The sequence below is a fragment of the Poecile atricapillus genome, chromosome 4 (assembly GCF_030490865.1).
Source record: "Poecile atricapillus isolate bPoeAtr1 chromosome 4, bPoeAtr1.hap1, whole genome shotgun sequence".
Lineage (NCBI taxonomy): Eukaryota > Metazoa > Chordata > Aves > Passeriformes > Paridae > Poecile > Poecile atricapillus.
In genome coordinates this window covers 31,325,648-31,350,210 of record NC_081252.1, presented here as the reverse complement: position 1 = coordinate 31,350,210, position 24,563 = coordinate 31,325,648, and the positions used below count along the sequence as shown (strand labels likewise).

Below are 24,563 nucleotides of genomic sequence, written 5' to 3'. Positions count from 1 at the left end.
TTGAGAATTCAGCCACTTAGCAGCACTAGTGGGCAGAGGACTGTGATCCACTGACTCTGGAGAGAAGCAAGATTCCTTTCTGTCAGTTCTTTAGGCTCAACAACAGTGCAACACCAGCCCACAAGAGAATGGAGAACAGTGTCTGCAGCAGTGCCAAGCAATGGCTTGGTCACAAACATTCATGTGAACCTCCCATCTGTGTGCTCTTTCTTCCTCGCAACATCTCCCTCCTCATCCAGGAGACTCATATATATCTTAATCATATGCCTTATGGCAATGTTTTTACTGCTTTGTTCTCACATCAAAAATAAGCAGGTGAGATGACAATCAGTGGAGTTGTGCTGTGTTGTATCAGAAAAAAGTGACAGCTCCAAGCATGTGATTTGACTCTGAGACACTTCAGAAACACACTGTCTGCCCACAGGCCATTCAGTCATGAGTGAAGTCATGTGAAGGCTACTCACTGTAGGGTGTTCAAGTAAGTGGGGGAATAACTGTGACAACCCCTGGAATTCTCTTTTTACTGACTGATCTGAGGACAGTTATGATTTTTACAAATGTCAGGTCTTCAATGCAAATAATATTCAGTGATAGGAAGAAATAAATCAAAGCAAGTCAAAGACTGTCACCCCAGGATAGCACACCATGGAGGAATTGTTCACAAGTTAGGAAATTCCTTTTAGCAGAGAAGCAGACATTTTTAAAATTCTTCATTTCCATGTAAAAACTTCAAAAAGGTTTAAAATAAATGGCATAAATATACTTCCCAGTGAAACATACCTGCAGAACTCACAGTAAGGTGAGTGTTATAGTTAATTTTGTCTGTGTGATGGTCACTAAACACAAGGAACAGGGAAATGCTATCCAAGAGCAAATGTACCTTTAAAAAATGCTTTGTTTGAATAAAAGCAGGCATTCAGAGAAGCATATACTTACCAGCTGCTGTTCTAAAGATGGGATGGAATCATGGTGACCATAAATTATGCTGGGGTTATACTGGCTGAAGAGAACAGGATAAAATACCTTCTTCCCTGGAAATGACAATGGGTTATTTAAAAAAAAAAAAAAAAAAGCTGTATAAAACACACTTGTCTCTTACAAGGTACAGTCCAGGCCTGACTAAATCCAAAGTCACACAGGTTTTGCACCGAGCCTGTGTTCTTTCCATGAGAATGTGAATATAAGGATATAATTAATAAAATGTTCCTATTTCAGAAAGCACAGGTGCTGAAGGCAAGAGATTCTATCACACTGGGAGCAGGAACTGTTACTGATTTATAGTAGCTTCATTACCAATTCAAAAGCAAGAATACTCTGGTAAGGGATTCTACAAAATAGGTAGAACCTATTGATAGACAGTGCACTTCATGAGAACCAGTACCTGGCTGTGTGTTCAGTCTACAGGAGTTCAAGAATTCGGCTGTGAAATATATGTCCACATCGCAAAAAAAGAGAACAACATTGTTTCCTTTCCAAAATCGAGCACCAACATCTAATCCTTTGCCCCTGGAAAACTCTTCATTCAACTGGATGAAGGTAAAGTTCTTGAAGTTGGCTGACCTAGAAGGAAAATATTCAGCAATTTACCCTGTCCATCCAGCTCTTAATACATGTCGGGGGTGGGAATCCCATATGAAAGAATTAATGCAGAAATCTGTAGTATCACGGTTCTGAGAGCAGCTGGAGGGAAGAGATGTCCTGTTTGACTATTGAGGAGATTTCCACCACGTCTATCTACATTCAGAGTTTGGCCTGCATACTCACACACTAGCATTCCTGTCACAGACTTTCTTTGGGCAGATCTCACAAAAATCCCAGCAAGGTTTAGATTAACAAAAATATCTTCGGTATGAAAATTTCAATTACCTGTGGTTACATTACTGTATCTACACAAGGGTCATCTTCCTATACAGAAAAGACAAGCAATAGGCTGCAGTGCCACATGATCTTGACAAACACAGCTATGTAACCAAACTCAACAGAGCAGACCTGGCCAAAAATACCCAGTTCCTTTGTGCTCTACTGAAATTGTCTTCCACTGCCTCTGGAAGTCAGCTTTCAGTCCTAACAGTTAAAGTCATTTGCAAAGAACTGAAGAGTTACCAGTGTGTGGGGGAGGAAAATAGAAAAAAAAGCAGTTGCACTGAGGTAAATTGAGTTAAAATCTGCTCTGCAGTTCTAAAGACCACTATCAGACTCTGCGTAACACCATTTTTATTTGATATGAAAAGAAAGCTATTTTCTGCAATGCATTTTAGAACCTTTTGGAAGAACTATGAGTTTTGAGTTTTCAGATCTCCACATAGGATCCCTGTATATGAACAGCACACGCCAGATGTTCAGGTACTTACTTAGAGGTATTTTCAAGTATTGATTTGACTTCATTCATTTGTTCCTTTCCAAAGTAAACTACAGTGAGGTGAATTCTCCCATCCTGCTGAATGCCCATTTCCCTGGGGAAAAGAGACAGATTGGTGACTTGTCGCAGAAGTTAGCTTCCTTCAATAACCTACAGCAGCTGGGGAAGGCAGAGTAGGGTGAACCTCGGAGGCCTTCCTGGGGACATGATTCATTGACAGACATTCTTGTCCTGACAAAGCAGCTCACTTTCTTCCCTTAAAAGGGACAGAAGTCTATCTTTCAAGCAGATTAGGTACAAGCTTTCTAAGCAGCATTTATTATATTAATAGGACATTGTTAAAAGAGGCCATCAAGCCCCAGGAAGAATGATCAGGCAGGCAATAACTTCAGCACCCAGGAGAATATGAGGAGGGAGATTTTTATAATACCCTACCTCATTGCCTTGAGTTTTTGTAACAGATATTTCAGAGTTCAGATCTTTGGCATTTACTAAAATGTAAGTATTAAGCAGAGATCAAATTTGTGGCTCAAGGGTAAGACCAATCTGAACAAATGCTAGAACCATGCCTCACTTGCACTAAGTTTAGCTAACAAGAGTTTATCTATAATCAGCAGAGAGATCAGCATGACCAGAGGGCGATTTCTCCCAGTCTAAAACAAGATAATCAGAAGGTTAATTTAGACAAGGAGCCTATTTTTAGATGGCAGTAATTAGACAAAACATCCCATTGTAAGAGTCAGTATCTTTTGATAACATAGTCTTTTCTGGGTAGCTATTTAAAGCTACATCTCAGTTAAGTTCTCCCTCTGAACATCATGTCTATGCTGAAAAATAATAGTTTAAGAGTAACTATGTTGAAAATTCAAACACATTTCCTTCTTGCCTTCTGTTGCCTTAATATTTTATCTAATGGAGCCTAGCAAAGTGTCTGGGAACACTGATTCCCCTTTTCCTCAGAAATGCTCTTTTGCAACCACTGCATGAAATTCTCATGTTGCCACAATTGTATGTGCCCAGCAAACAGATTGAGACTCTTAAATCAGGTACATGCAAATCAGAAACCCTGATGACGGGAATATAATTGCCTTTTCTCCTAATCACAATGCATTAAACAACCAAATGCCTTTCAGTCTGTAATCTCAAAAATCACTTAGTGGCACAATGAACTGTTATGTAAAAGTAGCAGTGAGTGAGGTCTTAATAACTCCTTTAACTGCATCTTTCCAACTAAGAAAAAGTAAAGGCAGCATTGAAGGAAACCCACCTGAAGTTCTGCATGAATTGTCGAAATTTGCTGGCTCTCTTGGCCAATGGCACAATGACATTAATAAGTGTGTCAGCCATATTGATATTTTCATTTTTCACTTTCATTACAGGACCAAATGGCCGGAATAAAACAATCTTCTTGAACTGATGTTTTACATCTCCTTTGAAAGTCAGCTCATACAATGTGCCTTTATTCTTTTCTGTGCGGTAGATCCCTACATGAAAACAAAAATGAAGAGATTTTTAGATTAAAGTTGGACTCCTGGGGGGAAAAAAAGGAGAAAGTCTTACATTGCTACACCTAAGCTGAAAACACAGCAGAGGCAATGGGATATTCACTTTTAAACCAATACACAGTCCACCATAATTGGGAAGAGGCCATCACTGTAGCAGGGACACAGCCCTGGTTGCAGGATCTGTTTGGTATTCTTGCAGGCACATTCCAAGGCTTGGTTGAATCACAAACCTCTGAAGGTTACAAACTGCTCACCCTCAGTATAACCCAGCAGACATACTGTCCTTATTTTTCAGACTGTTCCAATTGTGCACTGCTGGCATCCATGGTAATGAGATGCAGAGGGACTGCAAAGGCAGCCTGCCTTTCTGCAACAGGAGGGATTAGGCCATCTCCCAGAAATGCAATTTCCTGATGAGCACTGGGAGGTTCTCTGGAAAGTCCCCTGATAGAACTATTCAACCAGGCCCCGGTCATCAACTTCACCTACTGCCAGTCAGGACAAAACTCTCCAGTTACTCAGCCCTCAAGAGGCTGCTGCTTCCTTCATGAATGCCCACTCCTGCTCAAGTAATAGTCAGAAAGGGTGACACTACAGTTTGTCAGAGGCTAGACCAGGATACCAAATTAATACAATCATGTGTTTATTTTCTATATCGAAGGAATGTTTAACATACTTGATGGGTGAAATTGATCTGGTTCATGCTGAGGGCCAGCATGAACTATAAAAGCCTTGATCATGCCCCACTGAAATACTATAACATCCTAAATGAGATCAAGTTGGCAAAAAGCCTAAAGATTTTACCCACTCTAAATGATACTTCAGTCTCTAAAGTGTATACTGACATAAAGCTTTTTCACTGGAAAATCCATTAGGTTTAAGAAAGAAAAATTAATGCTAATTCTAACTACTCATTAAGCCACTGTAAACATCTTAACAACTTAATCAGTACAAGAGTATAATTGTAATGCCTTCCATCTCTTGCAGAAGTTAGAGACAAGCACAAATGTCCTGAAAAATCTCCTCCCCTTAACTTGTTTTTATTTTCTTTTTTTTTCCCCCTCTCCTTCTGGCTAGGAAGCAGAGCTTCTTCTGGTTATGAAAATCAAGGCCAAAATAAGGTGCCTTTTTTTCTTTTTCTTTTCTTTTTTTTTTTATATAATCTTGGCTATTCCCTGATGTGTAACATTGCTGGGCATCTGACCATAGACTGTCAGCTCTGTCTGTATTTCTTGTGAAGGTCTGGGTCAAAATTTTCTTCAAAGACCAAAGTGACATAATCTCTTTGTCTTGTATTGCAGCTTTTACATTGGTATAATCAAAAGACTAATGAGGTGTGATTTTATCTGGAGAGAGTTCTGTGAACTGTCTTATCTTCACTATCATTCTCCAAGTGTTTTATTCTTAATGAACACTTCAGCTGGCTAATAATATATGCAGATTTACTGATCTGTTATTCACTTCATGTTTTATTTTTAATATAAGCTGATTCAACAAATGCTCCAATTCTCCTTCTAGCATAGCAAATTAATCTAGGGAGATAGCAGCTCCATAATTATTTTACCGCTAATCTTTCAAAGTTATGCCCTTGACTCCTCCTAGCTTTTTTCATAGAGTCAGCCCAAGCTGCAGACCATGAACTACATCTGTTACTGAACTGGAGCTCATCTGAATAGTGACCTGATAGTCCCTTGATTTCCTCCTCCTGGTGGCCAGAGAATAGAAATCTGGGCCTTTGAATTCTGCTCACCCATTTATTCTTACAGAAAGCCTGCTGATGATCCAGGTTCATTGTTGGGTGCACTCATTTGCTCAGGCAGTTTTTGAACATAGGTTTTACCAAGGAAGTTTGTGTTTGAAAGGTTAAGGCAACCTTTTGACATTCAGCTAAACAAAATTCTAAATTAAATATGATTTTCATTCTCTTTACAGATAAATTGATAGGACTGTTTCACATGTTTGAGACAGTGAAATGACATTTTTCATAATAAAAAAGATCTAAATTAAATTAACAAATCTAATAGTATCTACCACACAGCATCTCAGCTTTTGCTTTTACATTCTCTTCTACCTACTCCAGCCAAGAAACAATGACCCCACAAATACCACTTCCCTGGAGAGATGTACTGCACAATAAAGGAAGCCTTGCCAAATAAGAAGTACCTTAAAGAAGAATGCAAGTTGTGACCCAGCTGGGGGCCCTCCTAGGGCTATGCACATAGATGCTGCTTCTAATTCTGTAGTTTTGTTCTTATTTAGTACTTCTACTACCGCTGAAAACAAGTAGCTTGGGTGAAGGCAAGGTTTCCTTGTGCAAAATGGTAATCCAAGAATTTATAATCCTAACATTTTATACTTAAGAGAATATGCAAGTTTAATGCCTCTAATTAAATGTGGCTACTCTTGATGCATATTTAAACCATTTGTTTTCCATTTTTAAGCATATTCTTTCCATTTAAAGTATCTTCTTTTTAGAAGCAGAGAACAAAGTGATTTGCCCAAGGGCAGGCAGTGAGCCTTGGAAATGAGTCTGAATGTCTTGAGTCACTCTGGCGACTCATCCAGCAGAACATCCTGCCTTTTACAAATTTTTTCCACTTCCAAAGGTTCTACTTTATTTGTGCCACCAGGATTTTCTACGTGATTCAGGAAGATGTGTCAAACAGCCTCAATTCCAAGATATGAAGTATGAGGAGAGGAAAAAACAGTCTCAAAAAAGTAAGCAAAAAAACCTTTTCATTAAAAGATTGCTTCTGAAATGAAAGCCTTGGAGAGGCTAGATATTCAATAGGGATAAAAGAAGATTAATTGATCATCTATTGCTTCCATTACAGCAGATATTTTTCAGAATATGCACCATTTCTTTCAGAGGCAAGGAGAAAAGTTAAACCCAATGTAAAAAAGTAAACAGGAGCTCTGTGTCAGCAGATAAAATGGCCCTAAGATGAAGGAAAAGAAAAAGTGAGAAGCAAAAATGGCCTGGGCTGAAGAATTGCCGAAAGAGCAGTAAGTCTCCAGTCTTCAGAGCAGCAATTCCCAGGGCTCTTTAAAGAAATGGAAAATGCCTGATATCTACTCAGTAGGGCAGGCTAACAAATGTCACCGACGTGGATCTACATGAAATGTTTAACTAGCAAACAGCCATGCATTCTTAACAAGATACATTGAGTAGATGACAATTCTAGCCTCAGTTCCACAGACTACAGGCTTCAAGTCTTCTAGTGTCACTAGGAACACCCACTGGACTCATGTTCATTAGTTCCCTTCTGTTAGATGATATAGGAGGTCTCTATGAGGATTTATCAGAATTTTTTGTCTTCATTTTAATTCAGTACTACAATGGTCTTCCCACTTTACATGCAGTAAAATACAGCATCTTATCCTTTGATGAAAAGCATCATTCCTTTCTCCCAATAAACTTCCATAACAAAATTCCATCAGATAAAACACCACCGGTAGCTGCCCATTTGAGAAAACAAAACTACCCCTTTTTCATTTGCCTCTGAGACCTTGATTAAAATTCCAGTCATTAGACAGACACATACTTCAAGCAGGAAAACCTATGATCCAGTATATTTAAAGGTGTTATGGCAGGGCATTTCTTAAGCAATTCAGGGATTTTTTGGAACTGTTCATATTAGGAAAGAATATAATCAGGCAGTGATCCCAATCACTTACGGAACACACTACTGAGGCTTGTCAGAGTCTCCAAATTATTATCTCCATTTCTGAGAAAATGAATGACCCCCAGATCTATTCAGCCCTGCTGCTATTTACATAAATTAATGACCAGACCTGTTATGCTGCTTCCTGCAAAAACTGGCTTTCTACTGGACACAAAGCAGTCCTTTGCCTGCTTATAATACACAGGAATTTCTGATTTTTTTTCCCATGCTGTTTCTTACTGGCTCCCCTTGGCAGAAAGCTAGTGAACTTGGTACATAAGTGGGAAGAATAAGGGGGAGAGGGGAGCATTATAACAGCTGAACAGCCCAAGTGCCTCTGTCAAGAGGGAAGCTAAGCAGAGCAGCAGCCAGATGGATACATCTCCAGCTCCAGGGAGAAGGTGTGGCTCTCTTGGTTTTGATTAAAGGAGAAAAATGGAAAATTCCACTACGTGTCAGCTATTACTCTGGAAGAAGAACTGTGAATCCTATCCAAATTTCATGTAACAGCAAATCTGCTGAGAAGGAGTTTAACTTGGATGTAGGGTACTAGGGTCATAGTCTAATTTCCGTACACAAGTAATTCTGTCTAGAAACTGCAAAGGATGCAACACTTAATTTTAAGATACCACAGCCACAGAGACAAAACATTTCTCCTTAAATGCAAGAAGTGTTTGAAGAAACATTTCCCTCTGCAAAGACAAGGATAAATGCACAAAATTAAAAAAAGGAAGAGATACAGACCCCAGCTGAGTTTATTGCCACACACCACCACCCTGCCTGTTGGCATATGCTAGCAATGAACTAGTACTGAAAAAGTGATAGCAGGTGCCAGATGTAATCCACAAGAACAGAAAAATCCACACAGGAGACCCAAAAAACCAAGATTACTGTGCATAACTATGTTCTAGCAAGACTCAAGATCAGTAACACACTTGAGTAAAGATGGTGTCAAAGGCATCTCTAAATAGAGCAGAAACAAGGACACAAATCCCACAAACTGAGCAGCAGCTCAGATTTTAAATCCTATCTCTGATCCTGATTACCTGATTTTCATTTCAGTACATCTCTCCACCTGATCAGCCTTAAGAAGAGAGGGGTAGCCCCATATTTAACATAAGAGAGGCACACAGCTTTTGTTCACTGCTATTGCTAAAGCAGCTGGAAAACACTTAGAGGGTAAGTGCTATTACTTTCAGTGCAAATCTAGGCACTCCCAGAAATTTCTAGATGCCCATGGTAGTTCCAGAGAATGAAAACAGCTGGCTTGGTGGCTGGATTAATGGACTTATTTATGGTTGTTATGTTGCTAGACTTTTACTAAGTTGCCAGAAGCTGACACAGAGTCCTGTTTATTACTCACCTACTGTGTAGGCAGTAGCACCTGCAGAGCACTGTTTCCAAAACAAGTTTAGAGTCCAAGCTCTACCTGAAATGCAGAACTGGAACAGATAACTCAGTCCTCCCTACACATACTGAAGTTACGCAGAGCAACGGATTTGTCCTTTGATTGGCAGTTTTTGCCATTCTTGGGAGAATGAAGTTGGGGGAAAAGAGTGACAAGGTGATAAGAGACCTCCAAAGGGATTTGGCAGGGAAATTTTCTTCCAAGTCTCTTTGTTTCCAGCCCCAATACATGGATCACTACGTTTGCAAACAAACCAGTTTGCACAGATGAGTGAGAATTAGAATTTGTTCCCTTGCACCTATAGAAGCAAGGACTTGCTCCAGACAAGAGGACACAAGGAAGGTTCTTTGAGCTCAGACTGAGCTGCACACAGGCCTCCAATTTCTTGAGCTCTGAGTTATGTGAAAGGCTTCCTTCCTCTGGAGTATATCACCATGGTATAAGAAAGCCAACAAGACCATTGAAGAACCATGAAGAACCTCCACAGAGCAAGCACTAGGGTTCATCTCTTCCTCACATCTTGCTGCACTTGTTCCCGAGGCGCAGCACTGGTACCCACTCAAAGATTCTTGATTGTGCATAAAGGCAGGCTAACAGCTTAATTGATATTAAGTAATGTGTGGCAGGAAACATCTCCTGTCTCCTCATGCTCTTGCACGGAAGAGCTGGTGCCAAACAGTCATACATACTTGTTCAGTACCTATAAAAACAGTAGAAACATATTTTGAAAAGATAAACTAAGCAACAAACAGAAAGGAGGAGAATGACAGCATGGATTTGAACTGCAGTTGCCAATGTTAACAGTGGAAGTAGATCTGGGATTGCAGTCTGGTCAGTCACTCCTTGCTTTGTCAATTTTGAGGCAAGTGCGTGACTAGAGAGCTGTGAGCGCACATTGGTGTCACTACAGGAGACTGGCAGGCTTTGTTGTCACAAAGTCCTGTTCCCCAGGAAGGCTGCCACTTTGCAGTTGTGCCTGAGACAGCATTGCTAGGTCACAGCATTAGCACCATCCCAGACATCTGTGCTCTGACACAGCTCCCATCTCCCTCAGCTACTCAGTCACACCAGAACTCTACCCCAGCACTGTGTGGACCTTCTAACCTGCTCTCTGCATACGAACCTTCAACAAAGTCGGAGGCTGTGTATACATGGGGTTTTGCTTTGCTGACCCCATCTGGCTTGTTCAAGCTCCCCACTGCTAACTCGATCACCTCTATCAACTCATCTCGCTTGTCCTTCCTTACGGGTTTCTCCTCTGGGTGCCGTGTCAGCCCTGTCTCCAGCTGGTACACCTTCTGGAGGGTGAAGCTCTCAAAGGGCACCGCTGCATACTCTGTGGACAGCTTAACACCGCTGTGCACCTCTGCTTTGTCTACTTGGGAACGGAGGAAAGCCAGCAGGTTGGCCTGGGCCTTCTCTGGTTTACTGTGGTCAAGCTGAATGTCCAAGGAGTCTGGGTACTGGTTCTGCATGTCCTTAAGCTGCTCAGTCCTGCCCTGGAGCTCAGTCTTCAACTGGGAAATTTGTTTCTTCAAGCTGATGACATAATTACGGTGTTGCTCTTCTCGCTCTTGCAGAATGGCTTCATATCCCTCCTTCACAGTCGGACTGTGCACCCTGGGCAAGGCAAGCTGCTGGTTGTCACCCTTGGGTGTGCAAGCCAACATATAAACGATAGACATTGAGCAACAGGCCACCACCAGCAGGCCTACAAGTCGGGGAAGAAATAGAATAAATCCTCGTCGGACCATCATATCTCAAAAAGCAGAGTCTAACTCCACACATGCAACAGTTCTTATATACATGCAGTGCCACAGAGGCCTCTGATCTTGCAGTAGTCTTACACAGATGCATGTATGTGCAGGAACTGGTTTGTCAGCTGTCTTGAAATGTGTGCTCTGCCTCTGTATGGAGCTCCCTATGGTGTATACCCAGCAGGACCAGAAGACAAGTTATGACGCAGACAGGACACCTCCTGATCCTCATGGCAACACCTATGTTGCTGCAATGTGATCAGATCGTGGCAGATGGAGCCTGAGAACATGAAAGATAAATCACAAAGACAGACAGGTTAGAATTTGGTCATTCATTAGTGTAATTTACCTAGTTTCTCAGCTTCCCTAGCAGATCTTAAAGCTGTGAAGTGCTTCGGCTAATACCGTAGAGGTGTCAAGATCCTTATACGGAAAATCCTGTATGCATCCCTTTCTTTGTTAATAACATGGCTTGGCCCATTGCCAATGGAAAACTAGTCCAGGCCTCAAGGACTCCTATGCTTCAGAATTACTGGAGGGGTCTAGTGATCAGATGCTGAAGTACTCAGTTTATCTAAGCATTGACAGCCCTTCAGATGTTCTCAAATCTTGGAGTGTTCACTCAAGTTTTGAAAGGAAGGCACTCAGTCCCACACCTACCACATATATTTTAGCTTCCAGGCATGTTTTTTCCAAAACACCAAGTGGCATGGTCCATTCAAATATATGAAGCCTGATCTGGACAGAAATCTGATAACCAGAAAACTAAGAACTGTTATCAAAGGCCAATTACTGCAACTGTCATTGTTTGACATATCCTATGAGATGCTCCCATAAAAAACAAATAATGAGGAAGAGGATATTTTCCAGGAGCACTCAGACTGATTTTACTCAAAATCAGCAGAAGCTTTGTTACAATTTTGAAACTGTCATCATTGCACAGTAGTTTAACATTTCAAGACCCTCTTCTGTTTCTCATAACATTACAAAAAGCCATTCAAAAATGTACAGTACTACTCTGTTTTCCAGTCTGCCCAGGACTATAGACTATAGAGAAGGTGGAACTGGGAACATTATAATTTTTAATTAAACTTCTTCAAGTTTATATAGAAAAGGGAAAAAACTTAGATGATTGAAGCTGAATATTGATCTAGCTATATGCTACATCAAAACAATTGTGCTGAGAGCACTACCAGAGGGAATTTCAGAATCCCGTGGGTTTGGCCCAAACCCGTGCTGGTACAAGGAACTTCATCATTTCGTCAGCTGACTGTATACTTAGGTCAAGGTTGAGTAACATCCTAGATTACACATTGTTAGACACAAACACAATCAAATTAACCCCTTAATGCTCTCCCCTTGTATGCATGCATGACATCATGACACTCTTTTGACAGAGTCGCAGTCCTTTTAGGCATACATCCTTGCTGACACACCCTTAAGTAAAAACAGTTTGACTAAGAATAAGACTTTCAGAGTTATTGTCAGTTATTTCTAGTCTCAAATCAAAGTCTTATGTAGGACTTTTTATAAACTGCTCTATGACTTTCCCCCCACTCTGTCTTGATTGACTATTTCTCCATATGCAGCAGTTACACAGAGATATTTCTGATGCTTGGATTGTTATTATTTATCAGTTTTCAGAGCTTCTGGGAAAAAAACCCAACTTCAAGCAGGAATTGAGGGGGCTAGAATGAGCCATAAAAATAGTACTGTATTTTTTTCAAAGTAATGTGAAATTACTTTTATAGCATTTATAGGATTCTCCAGAAAATGTCAGCATTTTCAAAGGAAGAATTGCTGATTTTCTAGAAAATTTTCAAGCAGCAGGAGAAAAGGACAGGATGAAGATGGCACACTTACCTTTTTGATGTGATCTTCTCTTTGGAACATCTTGGTCTGCTACAGCTTCTTCTCAGCTTGCCAAAATCATTGCCTGTTTATCTCCGTTCTTATGCCTTTCCCAGAAAATGCGTGTACTATGAAAAGCGCTGTCAACCTCAGAACACCTCTTCATTGCTTTCACATTTGTCAGCTGCCTACATCTTCAGTCTGTCTCTCGTGTGGTGAAAGGCTGTAGTGGAGATGCTTCCTATGGATGCACTAAAAATGTTGGCTTCCTGCAATGTAAAGGAGCTTGTCAAAGCAGGGAAAATTAATCTGGGCATTTCTAACTGTACAACAGATCTGGCTAGAAGACTCTAAGAAGGTAGTGTGCAGAGAGACAGGGTCAGGAAGTGGTGAGATGTAGTACATAAAACACTGCTGTGCTTGTATGCTTCCCTTCACACAATTACTCCATTGACTGAATTGGCAGAAGCTGAACATCAGTGAAAGGATTAGTTGTACTAACATGGTATAAACTGAAATTACATCTCAATGGCTTAGATAAACATACCATTTCTGTAAGCATACCATTTCTATAAGCAGCAACAGATTTCAGTTTTGGGCAAAGAGCTCTTCAAACATGGACCTTAGAATGTATGTGTAAATAGATAGCTATCTTTACTGAAATATAGTATCTCTCTCTTCAGGGTACTATCTCTTTTCTATATAGTTTTCTGGTTTGAAATCTCCCCCATCTAAGATGCATCTTTATAAATATTTCTGGAGAGTAAATTATCAGAGTTACTTTGTTCTTTGAAACACCGTTTTCATAGTAAAGAATTGAGACCATGTGGATTTTAACCTTCTTCACAGGGATTTTATCATCATGAGTGGAGGCAACCTGACAAGAAGCTTTCAATTCTTCCCCTCTGGATCTGTCTTATTAAATTGTACTGGTAGCTTCAGTGGCATTGCCTTATAGTGACTGACACTTAAATATACAGCTGTTACTGTACTACTATCTCATGGGCATGCTTGTGAAAGCAGTCCAAATCCAGATCAATTCCAAAAAAAGCAGATTACTTTAAATCAACACCAAAGGTGGTCACAGCTAAGGCATCTCAGCTGCATAGGCAAGGACCAGGCAAGGATGGTAACTCCGCCTAACAACCATTCTGTTGATTTCACCAGACCAACACAGTTTCACACCAACTGAGATGAAGAGAAGACAAACTGAAATGTCAGGTTTTTTTCCAGGAACTGACAAAAACGCCTCTGTATTTCACAGCAGTCAGCTGCATCAGTATTAGTCTTTTAGCAAAGAGAAGCTGTTAACAAATACACAGTGATTAGTCTGGTGGCTGAGGAAAGAGACATTAATTCTAAAAAAGCCTTCACTTGTGAAAACATCTTCAACCTCAGTTCAACCTGTTAGCCCAGCCAGAGGTCAGCCCGGCTCACAGAGGTGTTTTTCACTTGTTTTCAAGGAGCCTGGGTCCAAAAAAATGCTCTAAACACAGAAGCAGATTCTGTCATCACTCTAAGCACTCTGTAAACATTTCTGCACAGTGGAGGGTGCTGCACCCAATCACAGGGAGTGGCAAAAAATGACAAGTTGTTTGAAGTGGTTTGAAATTTCAGATGGTATGCATCCATTATTTTTTCTCACCAGCATCTGAATTTTTATTTGACTGTAGAGATACAGGAAATTCATCTTTGCACAGAAATGCCAATGTATTTCAAGTCTGAATTTTTGACTCTCAAAAACCACACTGAGAATCTGTGCAGGAGAAAGGGCCTCAAGCCAAAGTATCTCTGTATATGTATCTCCCCTCTGAACTCCACAATTTCTGCACTCCTCATGCTGAGGATAGAAATGAATGGCAAAAACTCAGTCATATTTGCACAGGCAGCGATCTCTCAGCACATGTGACATGAGCAATGCCAGATAATTCCATGTTTTTAAGTACTTTCTGCCACAGCTTCTTATTGTAGGTGTAACTCAGACTGGCAACTCCCATTTTTAGCTCACAAAACTTTGAAATTCCTTTTATTTTCTTTTTTTTTTTCAGTAGAGGCAGTAAGTGGCAGAAGCTGCAATTAGCTTTTGTGTAGGTGTTTGAAACATCTTCATTGAATAGCAGCACATGTCACTGTGAGATTTCACTAGAATCATAATAATCTCTGAAATGAGCTGTGGGGAGGAGGAAACAGATGTTCCACCCAGACTTTAAGTGCCTTATGATAATAGAGAAAGGCATTCTGTAGCCACTTGTAATTTGCCTTGAACTTCTTAATTACAAGGACTGTGCATAGCACTGCAGACAAATTACTCTGCTTTAAATGTTAGGAACAAGATTTTTCCCCCTAGTTTCCCAACAGAAATCCAAGACACTCAGCAGAATAGGACATGTCACAGGGATTAAAATTTAGTCTCACATAAAAATTTGCACACTTTATGCAAAGATTAAGATTTATGCAAAGAATTATGGCCAGATCATGATTTCTTGATTACTTCTCAGCCCAGTTCATCTGTCCAGGGCTGAATTAAACAAAAGGCTGAATAGAGAAAAAAGCCTGTCTGATAAACTGACTGGATGCACCTTCTTAACCTTCTTGCATTGTCCCTTGTTAAAAATTCTATTGCTCCCTCTTGGGTTGACACATATCCCAAACAAACCACTCAAAGTCTTAATGTCTGGTTTCCAAACTTCAATTCAAATAAAGGATTAGTGAGAAATAGTATCCAGAATGAAAATGTTAAATTCTAATAGTTGAAGACAGTAGACAACTTACAGTAAAACTCTTCATTTCCTAATCTTTGATTCCAGACTTACATTGTCACACATTCTCTCAGACATTCTCAACATCCAACCCTGCCCACACAAGGACAATTACACTGTTCCCGTCTGTAAATAACTACAGTCTCATCATCTCACAAACAGGTTACAACAAATGTTAGAAGTTGTCTTCAAAAGAAGGAACCCTCAAAGCTCTAACAGTCCTGGAAATACTATATTTTCCTCTTGTAAGGGAACCAAAAGTAGCTGCTTCATTCAAGAAGGAGTTTACATTCAGTATACAGCTATAGGCTTTTCACTCTGGAAGCTACAAAACCAGTGCAGAAGTCCTAACTTTTGCCTTTCTTAGTATCTGGACCTCATTTCTGCTAATTTAATTGGGCTCCTCTCATCAGGGTAAAGTAGTAACTTTATCTGCTGTGCCACTTAAGCTGAATTCTGAGGTACATGTGTACTTGTGTTAGACCATCCACTTACATGTAGTCTCACTGCTCATGAAAGCAACTTCCCCAAAGACAGTCCAGAACAGAATTCAAGATTACTCTGAAAGCCTTCTGCTGTCATATGCAATAAACATACCAGAGTTGTTTCAACTTTTACGGCAACCATTATTACTGTTACAGTAGACATCCAGTAATAATTATTTCTTCTACAGTATCATTATTTCTGTTTTAAATAAAGCACTCAGAAAGAGTATTGAGGTCCCTTTGTCCTCCCAGTGCATACCTGTTTTGTGTGTGGGTTTGTCAATGTGTATACACACACAAGAGTGAAAGCACTATTGCTTTCCTTTCTCCACTGTTAATCAAACTAGTTTTAAAGTAAAAAAAGACCACTGAGATTAAACCGTAAGTTCTAACAACATCTGAAAAGAACTATTGTAACACCTAAAATTATCTCCACACACCAATAACACTTTTTCTGATAAAACCCCCATTATTTCAAGTTACTACAACACTCCTAAAACTGCTTTCTCTGCCCCAGAACAATGTTTCTGTGTAAGACTTGGCAGTTTTCCAGACATCAGAAACCAACCATTGCAAGGGTCTGAGTTAGGAATGCTATTTTTTGTATGAGGTACTCAGATTTCCACTTTACAACCAAAACACACCACCCTTCTCTGCTATACACACTGATCTATAGATGTGTAACCTGCACATCCTCAGTGCAACTGTTAGTGGGCTACTATAGGATGCTTCCAAAAGACTTTCCCGTGAGTCTTCACCACTCTGTCCCTCCTCCAGTAAGGACATGACAGATCCTCCAAAGAAAAAATGCAGAGAAGAGATGACAAGCATGCACCACTGCTGCAGAGGTGCTGTGACTCACAAAGACCTAATCCATGCTACTTCAAGAAAGAAATGACAAGGCTTTTCTCTAAAGGTCCATTTCCTATTACCAGGCTCTGGGCTGGAGTTTTAGGAATACAGTTTCTCCAAAAATGTTTTGAACTTTGCTAAAATGGAGATGAAAAAGATACTTTTGAGTTGAGCTAGAATTTAGCCTGGTCTTTTAAGAGCAAATTAGCAAACCATCATAGTTTCCAGAACTAAAAATTGATGGTAGGGCTGGACAGCTGAGATGTCCAACTTAGCTGGAAGATCAACATCTTCTGAACATGACCAACACTTTTACATCCATTTAGGTGAATACCATCTCTGTTTTGTAGATGTGTAAAAGAGGAGCATTTTTCTCCAATCACATGATGCTGCAAGAGCCCTACACAACATCTAATATAGCAGCATGCTGAGAATAGTTTCTTTTTGTAGGAAATTAGCTAACAAAACAAGGACAAGCTACAGCCAGGGAACAGCTGAATAATGCTACTCCAATTTGCTTCATTTTAAGATCTAATTCAACAGTTTCTCTGTATGTAGGGAGCTTCCAGATAGACTAACCCAGCTTTAACATAACACCAATCTATTCCAGCTTCTGAAATATCTCAGAATCAGAGTAATAAGGATAAAGCACAAAATCCTTTAGTATTTCCTAGTTAAAACAAATAATGGGATGAATTTTGCTTATCCATTTAATTCTGGACTTGGGAAAAAATGCCACTATTTCACTTTGAAATGTTTACACATGCACCCTCAGTGATTTACACAAGCAAAAGAAAACTGACTGCCACCACAGGAATGAACAGTCATTCCTCTTAAGAATGATGACAACCACAGTTTTATGAAGGAAGCTCAGGTCAGCAGCAGCAAGGCCTGTAAAATTGATGAGATCTACACACATGTGGGGGCACTCTGTGAATGCTTGCTGGTTTAGACCCATCTCTTCATGACTGTTATTTAAAACATTTTCTTGTACAAAGTTCATATTAATGTCATGTTATGTGAGGAACCCCAAGGATTCTGCCAGATGTACATCCCACAGTACCACAGCCAGATTTTCAATGAAATCTGACGTCCAGTGTATGTACACCTATGATGTAGGTCATGAATCAGGGTAGGTTTAGCACCTATCTAAATAAGCAAGAGCATAATTTATCCATTGATAAAAATGCACAAACATGCATGGCTGAGTTGTGCTCAGAAACAGGAAAGCCTATCTAGGCTGAGCTGCAGGGTGGAAAGCAGTTTGTGTCTCTTCCAGTATTTAACTAGGATTTATTTAGTCAAGGCTATAAAACCTCTCATATGTTTAGCTTCAGTTCAGCCCTTCAGCCACAAGTGCACAGTGCAGTGAAAGCCCCCTGATTTGAAAAAAGCTGAGAGGTGATAAAGTACAGTAACAGTGACTGGAGGTATCTATCCTATCAAAGTCCCTGTAAGGTAGCAATAGAGTTTTAAGATGTTTGGACAATTCAGCCTGACCTGGAGATTATGTCTTCTCCTTGACAGAAATCCTTGATACGGCTAGAATGCTCTGTACAAAGCTAGATGTGGACTTGAACTTCATTAACTGCAGCAGAGTTGGCAGGGGAAGAGGTTTCCTTCCTTCTGAGTCCAGCATGTGGGAACTGAGAAGAAACATCTGGCTCCCACAAGTCTAATGCTATATTCTTACGGTAATGCAGAGCCCTAAATATTGAACTCCTTGTACTTGAAATTTTCTGGCTAGTGTGGTATCAATACACAGCTTTAAATAAAATAATTAAGAGGAAAGGAGACAATAGAAAAACATTTTGATAGTCAAGGGATTAGGTAGGTTATCTAGGCTGAGCAAGAATTAGCAGGACAGGGACTAATTTTGCTGACCAAGATTACTTTTCATCTGTGGTTTACATTACAGGAGAAAATCAAGTTTCAGGCTACGAACTAATAACCAGGAAGCCAGAAAACAACTGCAACCTGGTTCAATATTAGAGAAGCTACCCAGAACACCAATACATGCAGCATTAATAGCTCTCACAGTTGATGTACCAACCCCCAAGCTCCACTGATCTGCTTTTCCCCGTCAGTCTGGTCTGTACTGATCGACAGGAAAAGGCCAGGCTCCTGATTCAGCCCCCATTTCCTTCCTCCTCCAGGTTAGTGCTTACTCGGAAACAACATGCCACAAGGTCTCGCTTAGTTCATCACCACTGTTTTGATACGTGGTTTTGCATTTCCTTGATATACCAGGAAATAATCTCCTAGCAATTCTTTGAAAAGCCCAAGCTCTTTCAGTTATTTCAGTAAAACAGTTTTTCTCTCTCTAGAAAAAGTTTCCTTTTTCTTTTTAATTTTTTTATTTGGGGCTTACATAATACTTGAATCTCACTGACTTCACCTTCATCATTAAACTAGCTAATTCTTTACTACGGGAACTTGAAAAGATAAATTACAGCAAAATCTCTGCAGAAAAAGCCTAGGCAGAGATTAAAAGAAAGGAAGGCTTTTTTATATTTAATATTATACAGTCTTCTATCCACTTGACCATGAAATTCTTCTTCCAAAAAGGAATGAAAAAAACCCAAAAACCTGAGGACAACCAAAATTTAAAGAACTATCTTGCAAAACACAGATATCTACAAACTTTCATCCAGATAATTTCATTTCAACAGAATGAAGATGTTTATCATTGTATGACATTTTATCACTTACACAGATTTATTTTTAAATAAAACATTTCAATAGGCTGTGAATGCCTACTTTGTTTTTACAAATCACAGTGCTTCAAATTTCCACTTCCTGACAGTTTTTGTATCTTTGAAGGTATCAGAATGGACACAGGTCCACAGAAAACTGCTTTTGGTCAAGTGGCTATAAGAAAAAATATTCTTTTAATTTTAGGAAAAATTTCTATATCCTTTAGTTAAGTAAACCAAACCACATTTTCAAGTGTTAATGAGACACCTGCTCACAGTTACTTTGGTTTTCATCTCTGATCTCAAATCATACTGAAAATGGAATCTGTCTTTTGATTTCTTTATAAGAAACCTCAATTCAAACAAGCAGTCTGATGTTTTATTTTACAGCTCTCTGATATACCAAATTACAGCCATAAACATATTTTCTCATTGGTCCTTAAGAAATTTCAGTTCCCTCATTGACTCTATTGGTATCTGGCATTAAAACTGTAGTTTATTAAGGAGATTTTAATTGTAGTTATTGCACATTGTCAATAGCTCTTAAACCCAGTCATTCAGCTAGAAACACGTTAAATGCTAACAGTTCACACAAGAGGCATCCTGGTTCTGTAACACAGAGCTGATTGACGACATAAGTAAAGCCAGTTTCCTTTACCAGCAAAAGCTATCCTTTTTTCCCCTTTTGTCAAACAGAAGTACACCCTGCAGTCAGTTCAGCATTTCCTAAAAAGTTCCAAAGAGCCTATCTCTTGAAAGAACTTCAGGCTTCAATCAGAACCAAAATAATTTCATGCGAAGTTATGAAATAAGGCACACAATATGATCTTACTCTGTAACATTTTTCCTCATTCTACCACAAAAGTATCTGACTTGGTTTAAGGTAACTTTGTATCAAAGTTGATGCAAACAATATATATATATCTTTTTTTTTTTCATGGATAGTTAATTTTTTTTTTTTAAAGAAAACAGTTTTCTGCTTATCCTTGTTCCTCACATGCAATGTTTTTCAGAAAAAAAGAATAGGGAAAAAAGTGTAAACTCACAGCCTACCAGAATACTTGAAGAAAAGAAATTTCCTTATGAGATGAAGCTTCATGCTACTGAGTCTTTGTTTCTCTCCACATGGAAACCTGTCTGCAAATGACAGCATTATTTTTATTTTAACAAAATTGGCTAGGATGTGTGCTGGCACAGCTATGTAAGCTAATGAAACAAAAAGAAGAAATTGCTGCTGTGTCTTTACAGTTTTCTCCCTTTCCCTCCTTTTTATCCAGTTCTCTGTGGAATATTAAAATCGTATCATTTTCAGCACCAGCTCGTAGCAGCTTAACTCAGTTTAACTCCTTACATCTCCACTATTTTCTTTCCTTGTGTTGTTCTATTACCAGAACAAGGGTTCAACAAGGTCTATTAGAAACAGCAGTGAAATGTCTCACTACAAATAGTTTATTAGTCCCGAAAAGAAAAATTCTTCTCCTATAGATGTACAAGCATCTCCTTTTTCCAACTGCAGTCAAAATAACAGGCAGTTTTCCAGAACTGGCATCTTAAGGACAAATGTCAAGAGAATTTAACAACCTTTTGTCTAAAAGAGGAAGGAAAGTAACTGTTGGTGGAACCTGTTAGTTGGAAAACAGCAGCTGAAAGCTCCTACAGGAAAGAATGAAATATGAGCAAATGGTGTCAGCATGATCATGTGACAAAAAAGCAAATCATACCTGGTTTAAACAAAACTCACATAGAAGAAGAATTTTTAAGCATTAGGTTAGTGCATGTACAGGGGATTTTGGTTGTTTAATTCTCTCATGTGGCACGCATCTTTGCATTGAAAGGATGACAAAATGTCAGTGAAACTGAAGAAGCTGTGGAAAATCCCTATGTTCTTAAAGGAAAATATAGATTAGAAAATCTGCCCAATAGAGCAGACATCAGATGACATCAGCCATCTATGTAATCTATGTAATGATTTACATTGCATCTCTTAGAGGACACAAGTGCTTTGGAAGGTGAAAAAAGATCTTGTATACCAAAAAACTATTTTTAATGTTTGTGATTTTGATGATCAATCTAGTCCCTAAGCATAAGTTTGTATTTTGTACCAGATATGCACAAGAAACAATTCTTCTGTTTGGGACATGTAATTTTCCTTCATTACTTCTCTGGATTTTTACCATTATTTTGACCTCCATTGCTTCAAAATTGGTATTTTTCCATCTCCTTGTCAGAGAAGCTGCATGCTACTACATGTTTAGGTACTGCTTTTAGCTACTTCTGAAAGAGGACAGCCAATTTCAATAGCTACTCTTCTTGATGGGTACTTCACCTGATTCTATTAAGTTGCAGTCAAAAAGGACAAAGAAAAATGTATTAATACACTTGTGTATGGTAATAACTGGAAAGTTCAAAGAACATGATTATCATATAGACAATCATAGGCAGAACTCTCCCTTGTTTACTGTAAGAGACATACATGCTGACAGATCTAATTTATTACATTACCTAAGGTCAGGCTCCTGCACTTACCTCCTGAATTGTCTCCTGGACTCCATCTACCCACGCTCCTGATGGGAGCCCAGGGAATTTACCTGGCTAACTGTCTTGGTTCTAGGAGACAGGTGTCTGCTAGGGAGAGCAGGAGCCTCCCTTGGAATGAAAAAATGTAGACCCCCTCCCTCCGAATTACTATAATTTTGAAATCAAGGGGCTTTTAGGCAGAGATCTGGGGATAGGAATAACAGTTCTTTACTAGTATTTATAACAAGGCAAACAAACAACAATAACTACAGCAATAACAAGAGAACAGAAACAGAGGCTCCGTGACAGCTTTCTCGGCTGAGACGGGATGGAGGAGAGGCTTGTTTCACAAACCCCTCGGATGGGCAGTCCCGGTGCTCCTGCGGGGCTCTGTGGAACACTCAGTTGGAACAGCAGCGATGAGCTGAGATCCTGGGCTGGTGGATGAGGTGGATCAGCAGCTCCGCGGCGGTGCCTGGCACTGCCACACGTCCCGGCAGGACAGGGGGTACGAGGCCACCAACAAAGAGGGAAGGAGAAGCAGCAGCTCCGTCTGGGTGATGGCGAAATTCCCTTCTCCCCACCGCAGCAGCTCCGTGACCCAGCAAAAGAATGTCTCTCCCCGAAGCCGAAGAAAGCCAGCCAAAAACTGTCCCCACCCTCCTTTCCTGCCCCCTTCCCCCCCTGGGCCCGGCCACTCTTTGTCCTTTATCGAGCACCCACTAAATACCCACAGTTAGACTGTCTCCGCAGCTAATGGGTAAAAATTCCACGGGCAGGCCAGAACAACAAAACAAAACAAAAAAAACAATAAAAAAGGACACCTAACCCTCAACATTAACTTAACCAACTAGTCTGTTAGTTGTCTATGGGTGGCTGGGGCAATTGCTCCCCCAGACCACCTGGTCCACACGATTATTTCACTGAAGAGCCATCATCACACAATGTCAATTAACTTCTTTTACATAATTGAAGCGTGTTCATTACTGCAGAAAACCACGACTCGACTAAGGTAACATGTCAGGGAGTAGAAAACCTCCTGATAGGTTTCACACACTGACTTGCCTCCTGTAAGACTAATCCAGTGTTCTATTGTTTATTTGTTTTATTTGTAACTTCAGTTACTTTTACAGGATTACAAGACATCAGCCAACCTGTAGAGTGCAATAGTTCAGTGTATCTCCAGCAAGTCTAACCGATCCAGTATGCACTCAGCACAAAAAGGAAAGAATATAACAAAAATCAGATGTTCTGGGCCTCCCCTTTGGTTTTATACATCTACTGCTTTATTTCAGATATCCTACCTCAAAAGGTACAACTGACTCAAAATATAAAAAGATGCAAGAACCAGGCACCAGTCTGAGTTAACAAGCTGCTTGCCAGCTGAGGAGTCATGCACACATCCATTATTACAAGTCTAAAAATAGCAAGCTTTTGAGAAGCTCTTAGAACAGCAAAATGTGGCATGTCGATATAAAAGTAATTTGTGGATGAAAAAAAAAAGATGGTAAGAAGATATTTCAAACAGACGGTTAAAGAAATAAAGCAATTTAATCCAAACTTCCAGAGGCAAATATTGCCATCATTATCAGCGATGATAGAACCAACTGCTCTATGTGGGGTCTTGCCGCATTCCCTTCAGAATGTCCAGATTCCCACGCAGTGGGGTCTGCTCCAGGTAAAAGCTACACAATTTCCTGTCACTCCTTGAACACTCTCTAGGTGTTTTTTCTACCCATTTTCTATCTCCCCACAGCATACCTTTCCAGACCAATTGTGTTCCTTGCTGTTCTATACTTTGCACAGTGGAAGTCAGGTCCAGTTGGGCCCTCAATGAATCTGTTGTGACAGCAAGGAATCAAATACCAGATGGTGGCCCATAGCTTCTTCTTTCTCCCTAACAGATGTGCAGGCCACTTCAGAGGCCCTGGCTGGTCTACTGAAATGACGCACTAGTGCTGGCAATCAACCTCGAAATCTTAAATATGGTACAAACTATGACTCCAGCCCAGAGGAAAAAGGGTAAGAAAATTGTAAATACCTTGAAATTAGAACTCTGTAATCTCATCCAGCCTTTCAAATCAGGAGTCTAAAACTAAATACTGTGCACGTATTGCAGCTACACAGTGAGGTTCCTCATTTATTGGCAGATCTGGAATTTCACATGTCTGTCACACAGGAACACTAGGAGGAATTTGAGAAGCAAATGTGAGGTAAATACCCCTGCTGTGATCTCTCAGCATCATTTTGCACTTCCTTCTTTTAAGAAGGGCACACCCTTAGGATGACTATTTTGATGTGTGCACCATTTTCTGGGTGGAGGCTCTGTACACTTCTTCTTGACTTCCATAAGAGATGCCCCATGAAATTCACTCCCTCCAAGCACATTCTCCTTTATGAGCAGAAAACTGCAGTTGAAGGACTGCAGCTACACACAACCCCTGCCCCAGACTGCAGTTATAGGATGGGCCTTCTATATCCATTAGCTCAGGTAGAAAAGGATTCCCAGCCTGGAGAGAGACAAGAGGAGCAGCCGAGAAGTGGCTTCCTCAGATGCTGAACTGCAATTGGAAGTCTCTCTAGATATGGGCCCCTGTGGTCCAGTCAAAGGGGGAAAAACTAAAACTAGCTGTAATGGGTGGGAAGACTTTCTTTGAGGCAGTCTCCTTTTCCAGAGTAGCTCAATCTAAGAGTCTTTCTCTGAGTACA

At 40.0% G+C, this 24,563-nt stretch overlaps 1 protein-coding gene across 2 annotated transcripts in view; it reads right to left on the bottom strand.

Annotated features, from left to right (window-relative positions):
* The window catches only part of CSGALNACT1 (chondroitin sulfate N-acetylgalactosaminyltransferase 1), a 41,241-nt gene that overhangs the window by 3,117 nt on the left and 13,561 nt on the right, over positions 1-24,563 (bottom strand). For both annotated transcript variants that reach the window (XM_058837987.1, XM_058837988.1), the window contains 6 exons: positions 12,558-12,814; positions 10,061-10,974; positions 3,627-3,843; positions 2,352-2,453; positions 1,382-1,560; positions 937-1,031 (listed from right to left, as the gene is read on the bottom strand). In XM_058837987.1, the coding sequence (XP_058693970.1) occupies positions 937-1,031; positions 1,382-1,560; positions 2,352-2,453; positions 3,627-3,843; positions 10,061-10,694 (1,227 nt within the window). In that variant the 5' untranslated portion in view covers positions 10,695-10,974; positions 12,558-12,814. The remainder of the gene's footprint in view (positions 1-936; positions 1,032-1,381; positions 1,561-2,351; positions 2,454-3,626; positions 3,844-10,060; positions 10,975-12,557; positions 12,815-24,563) is intronic.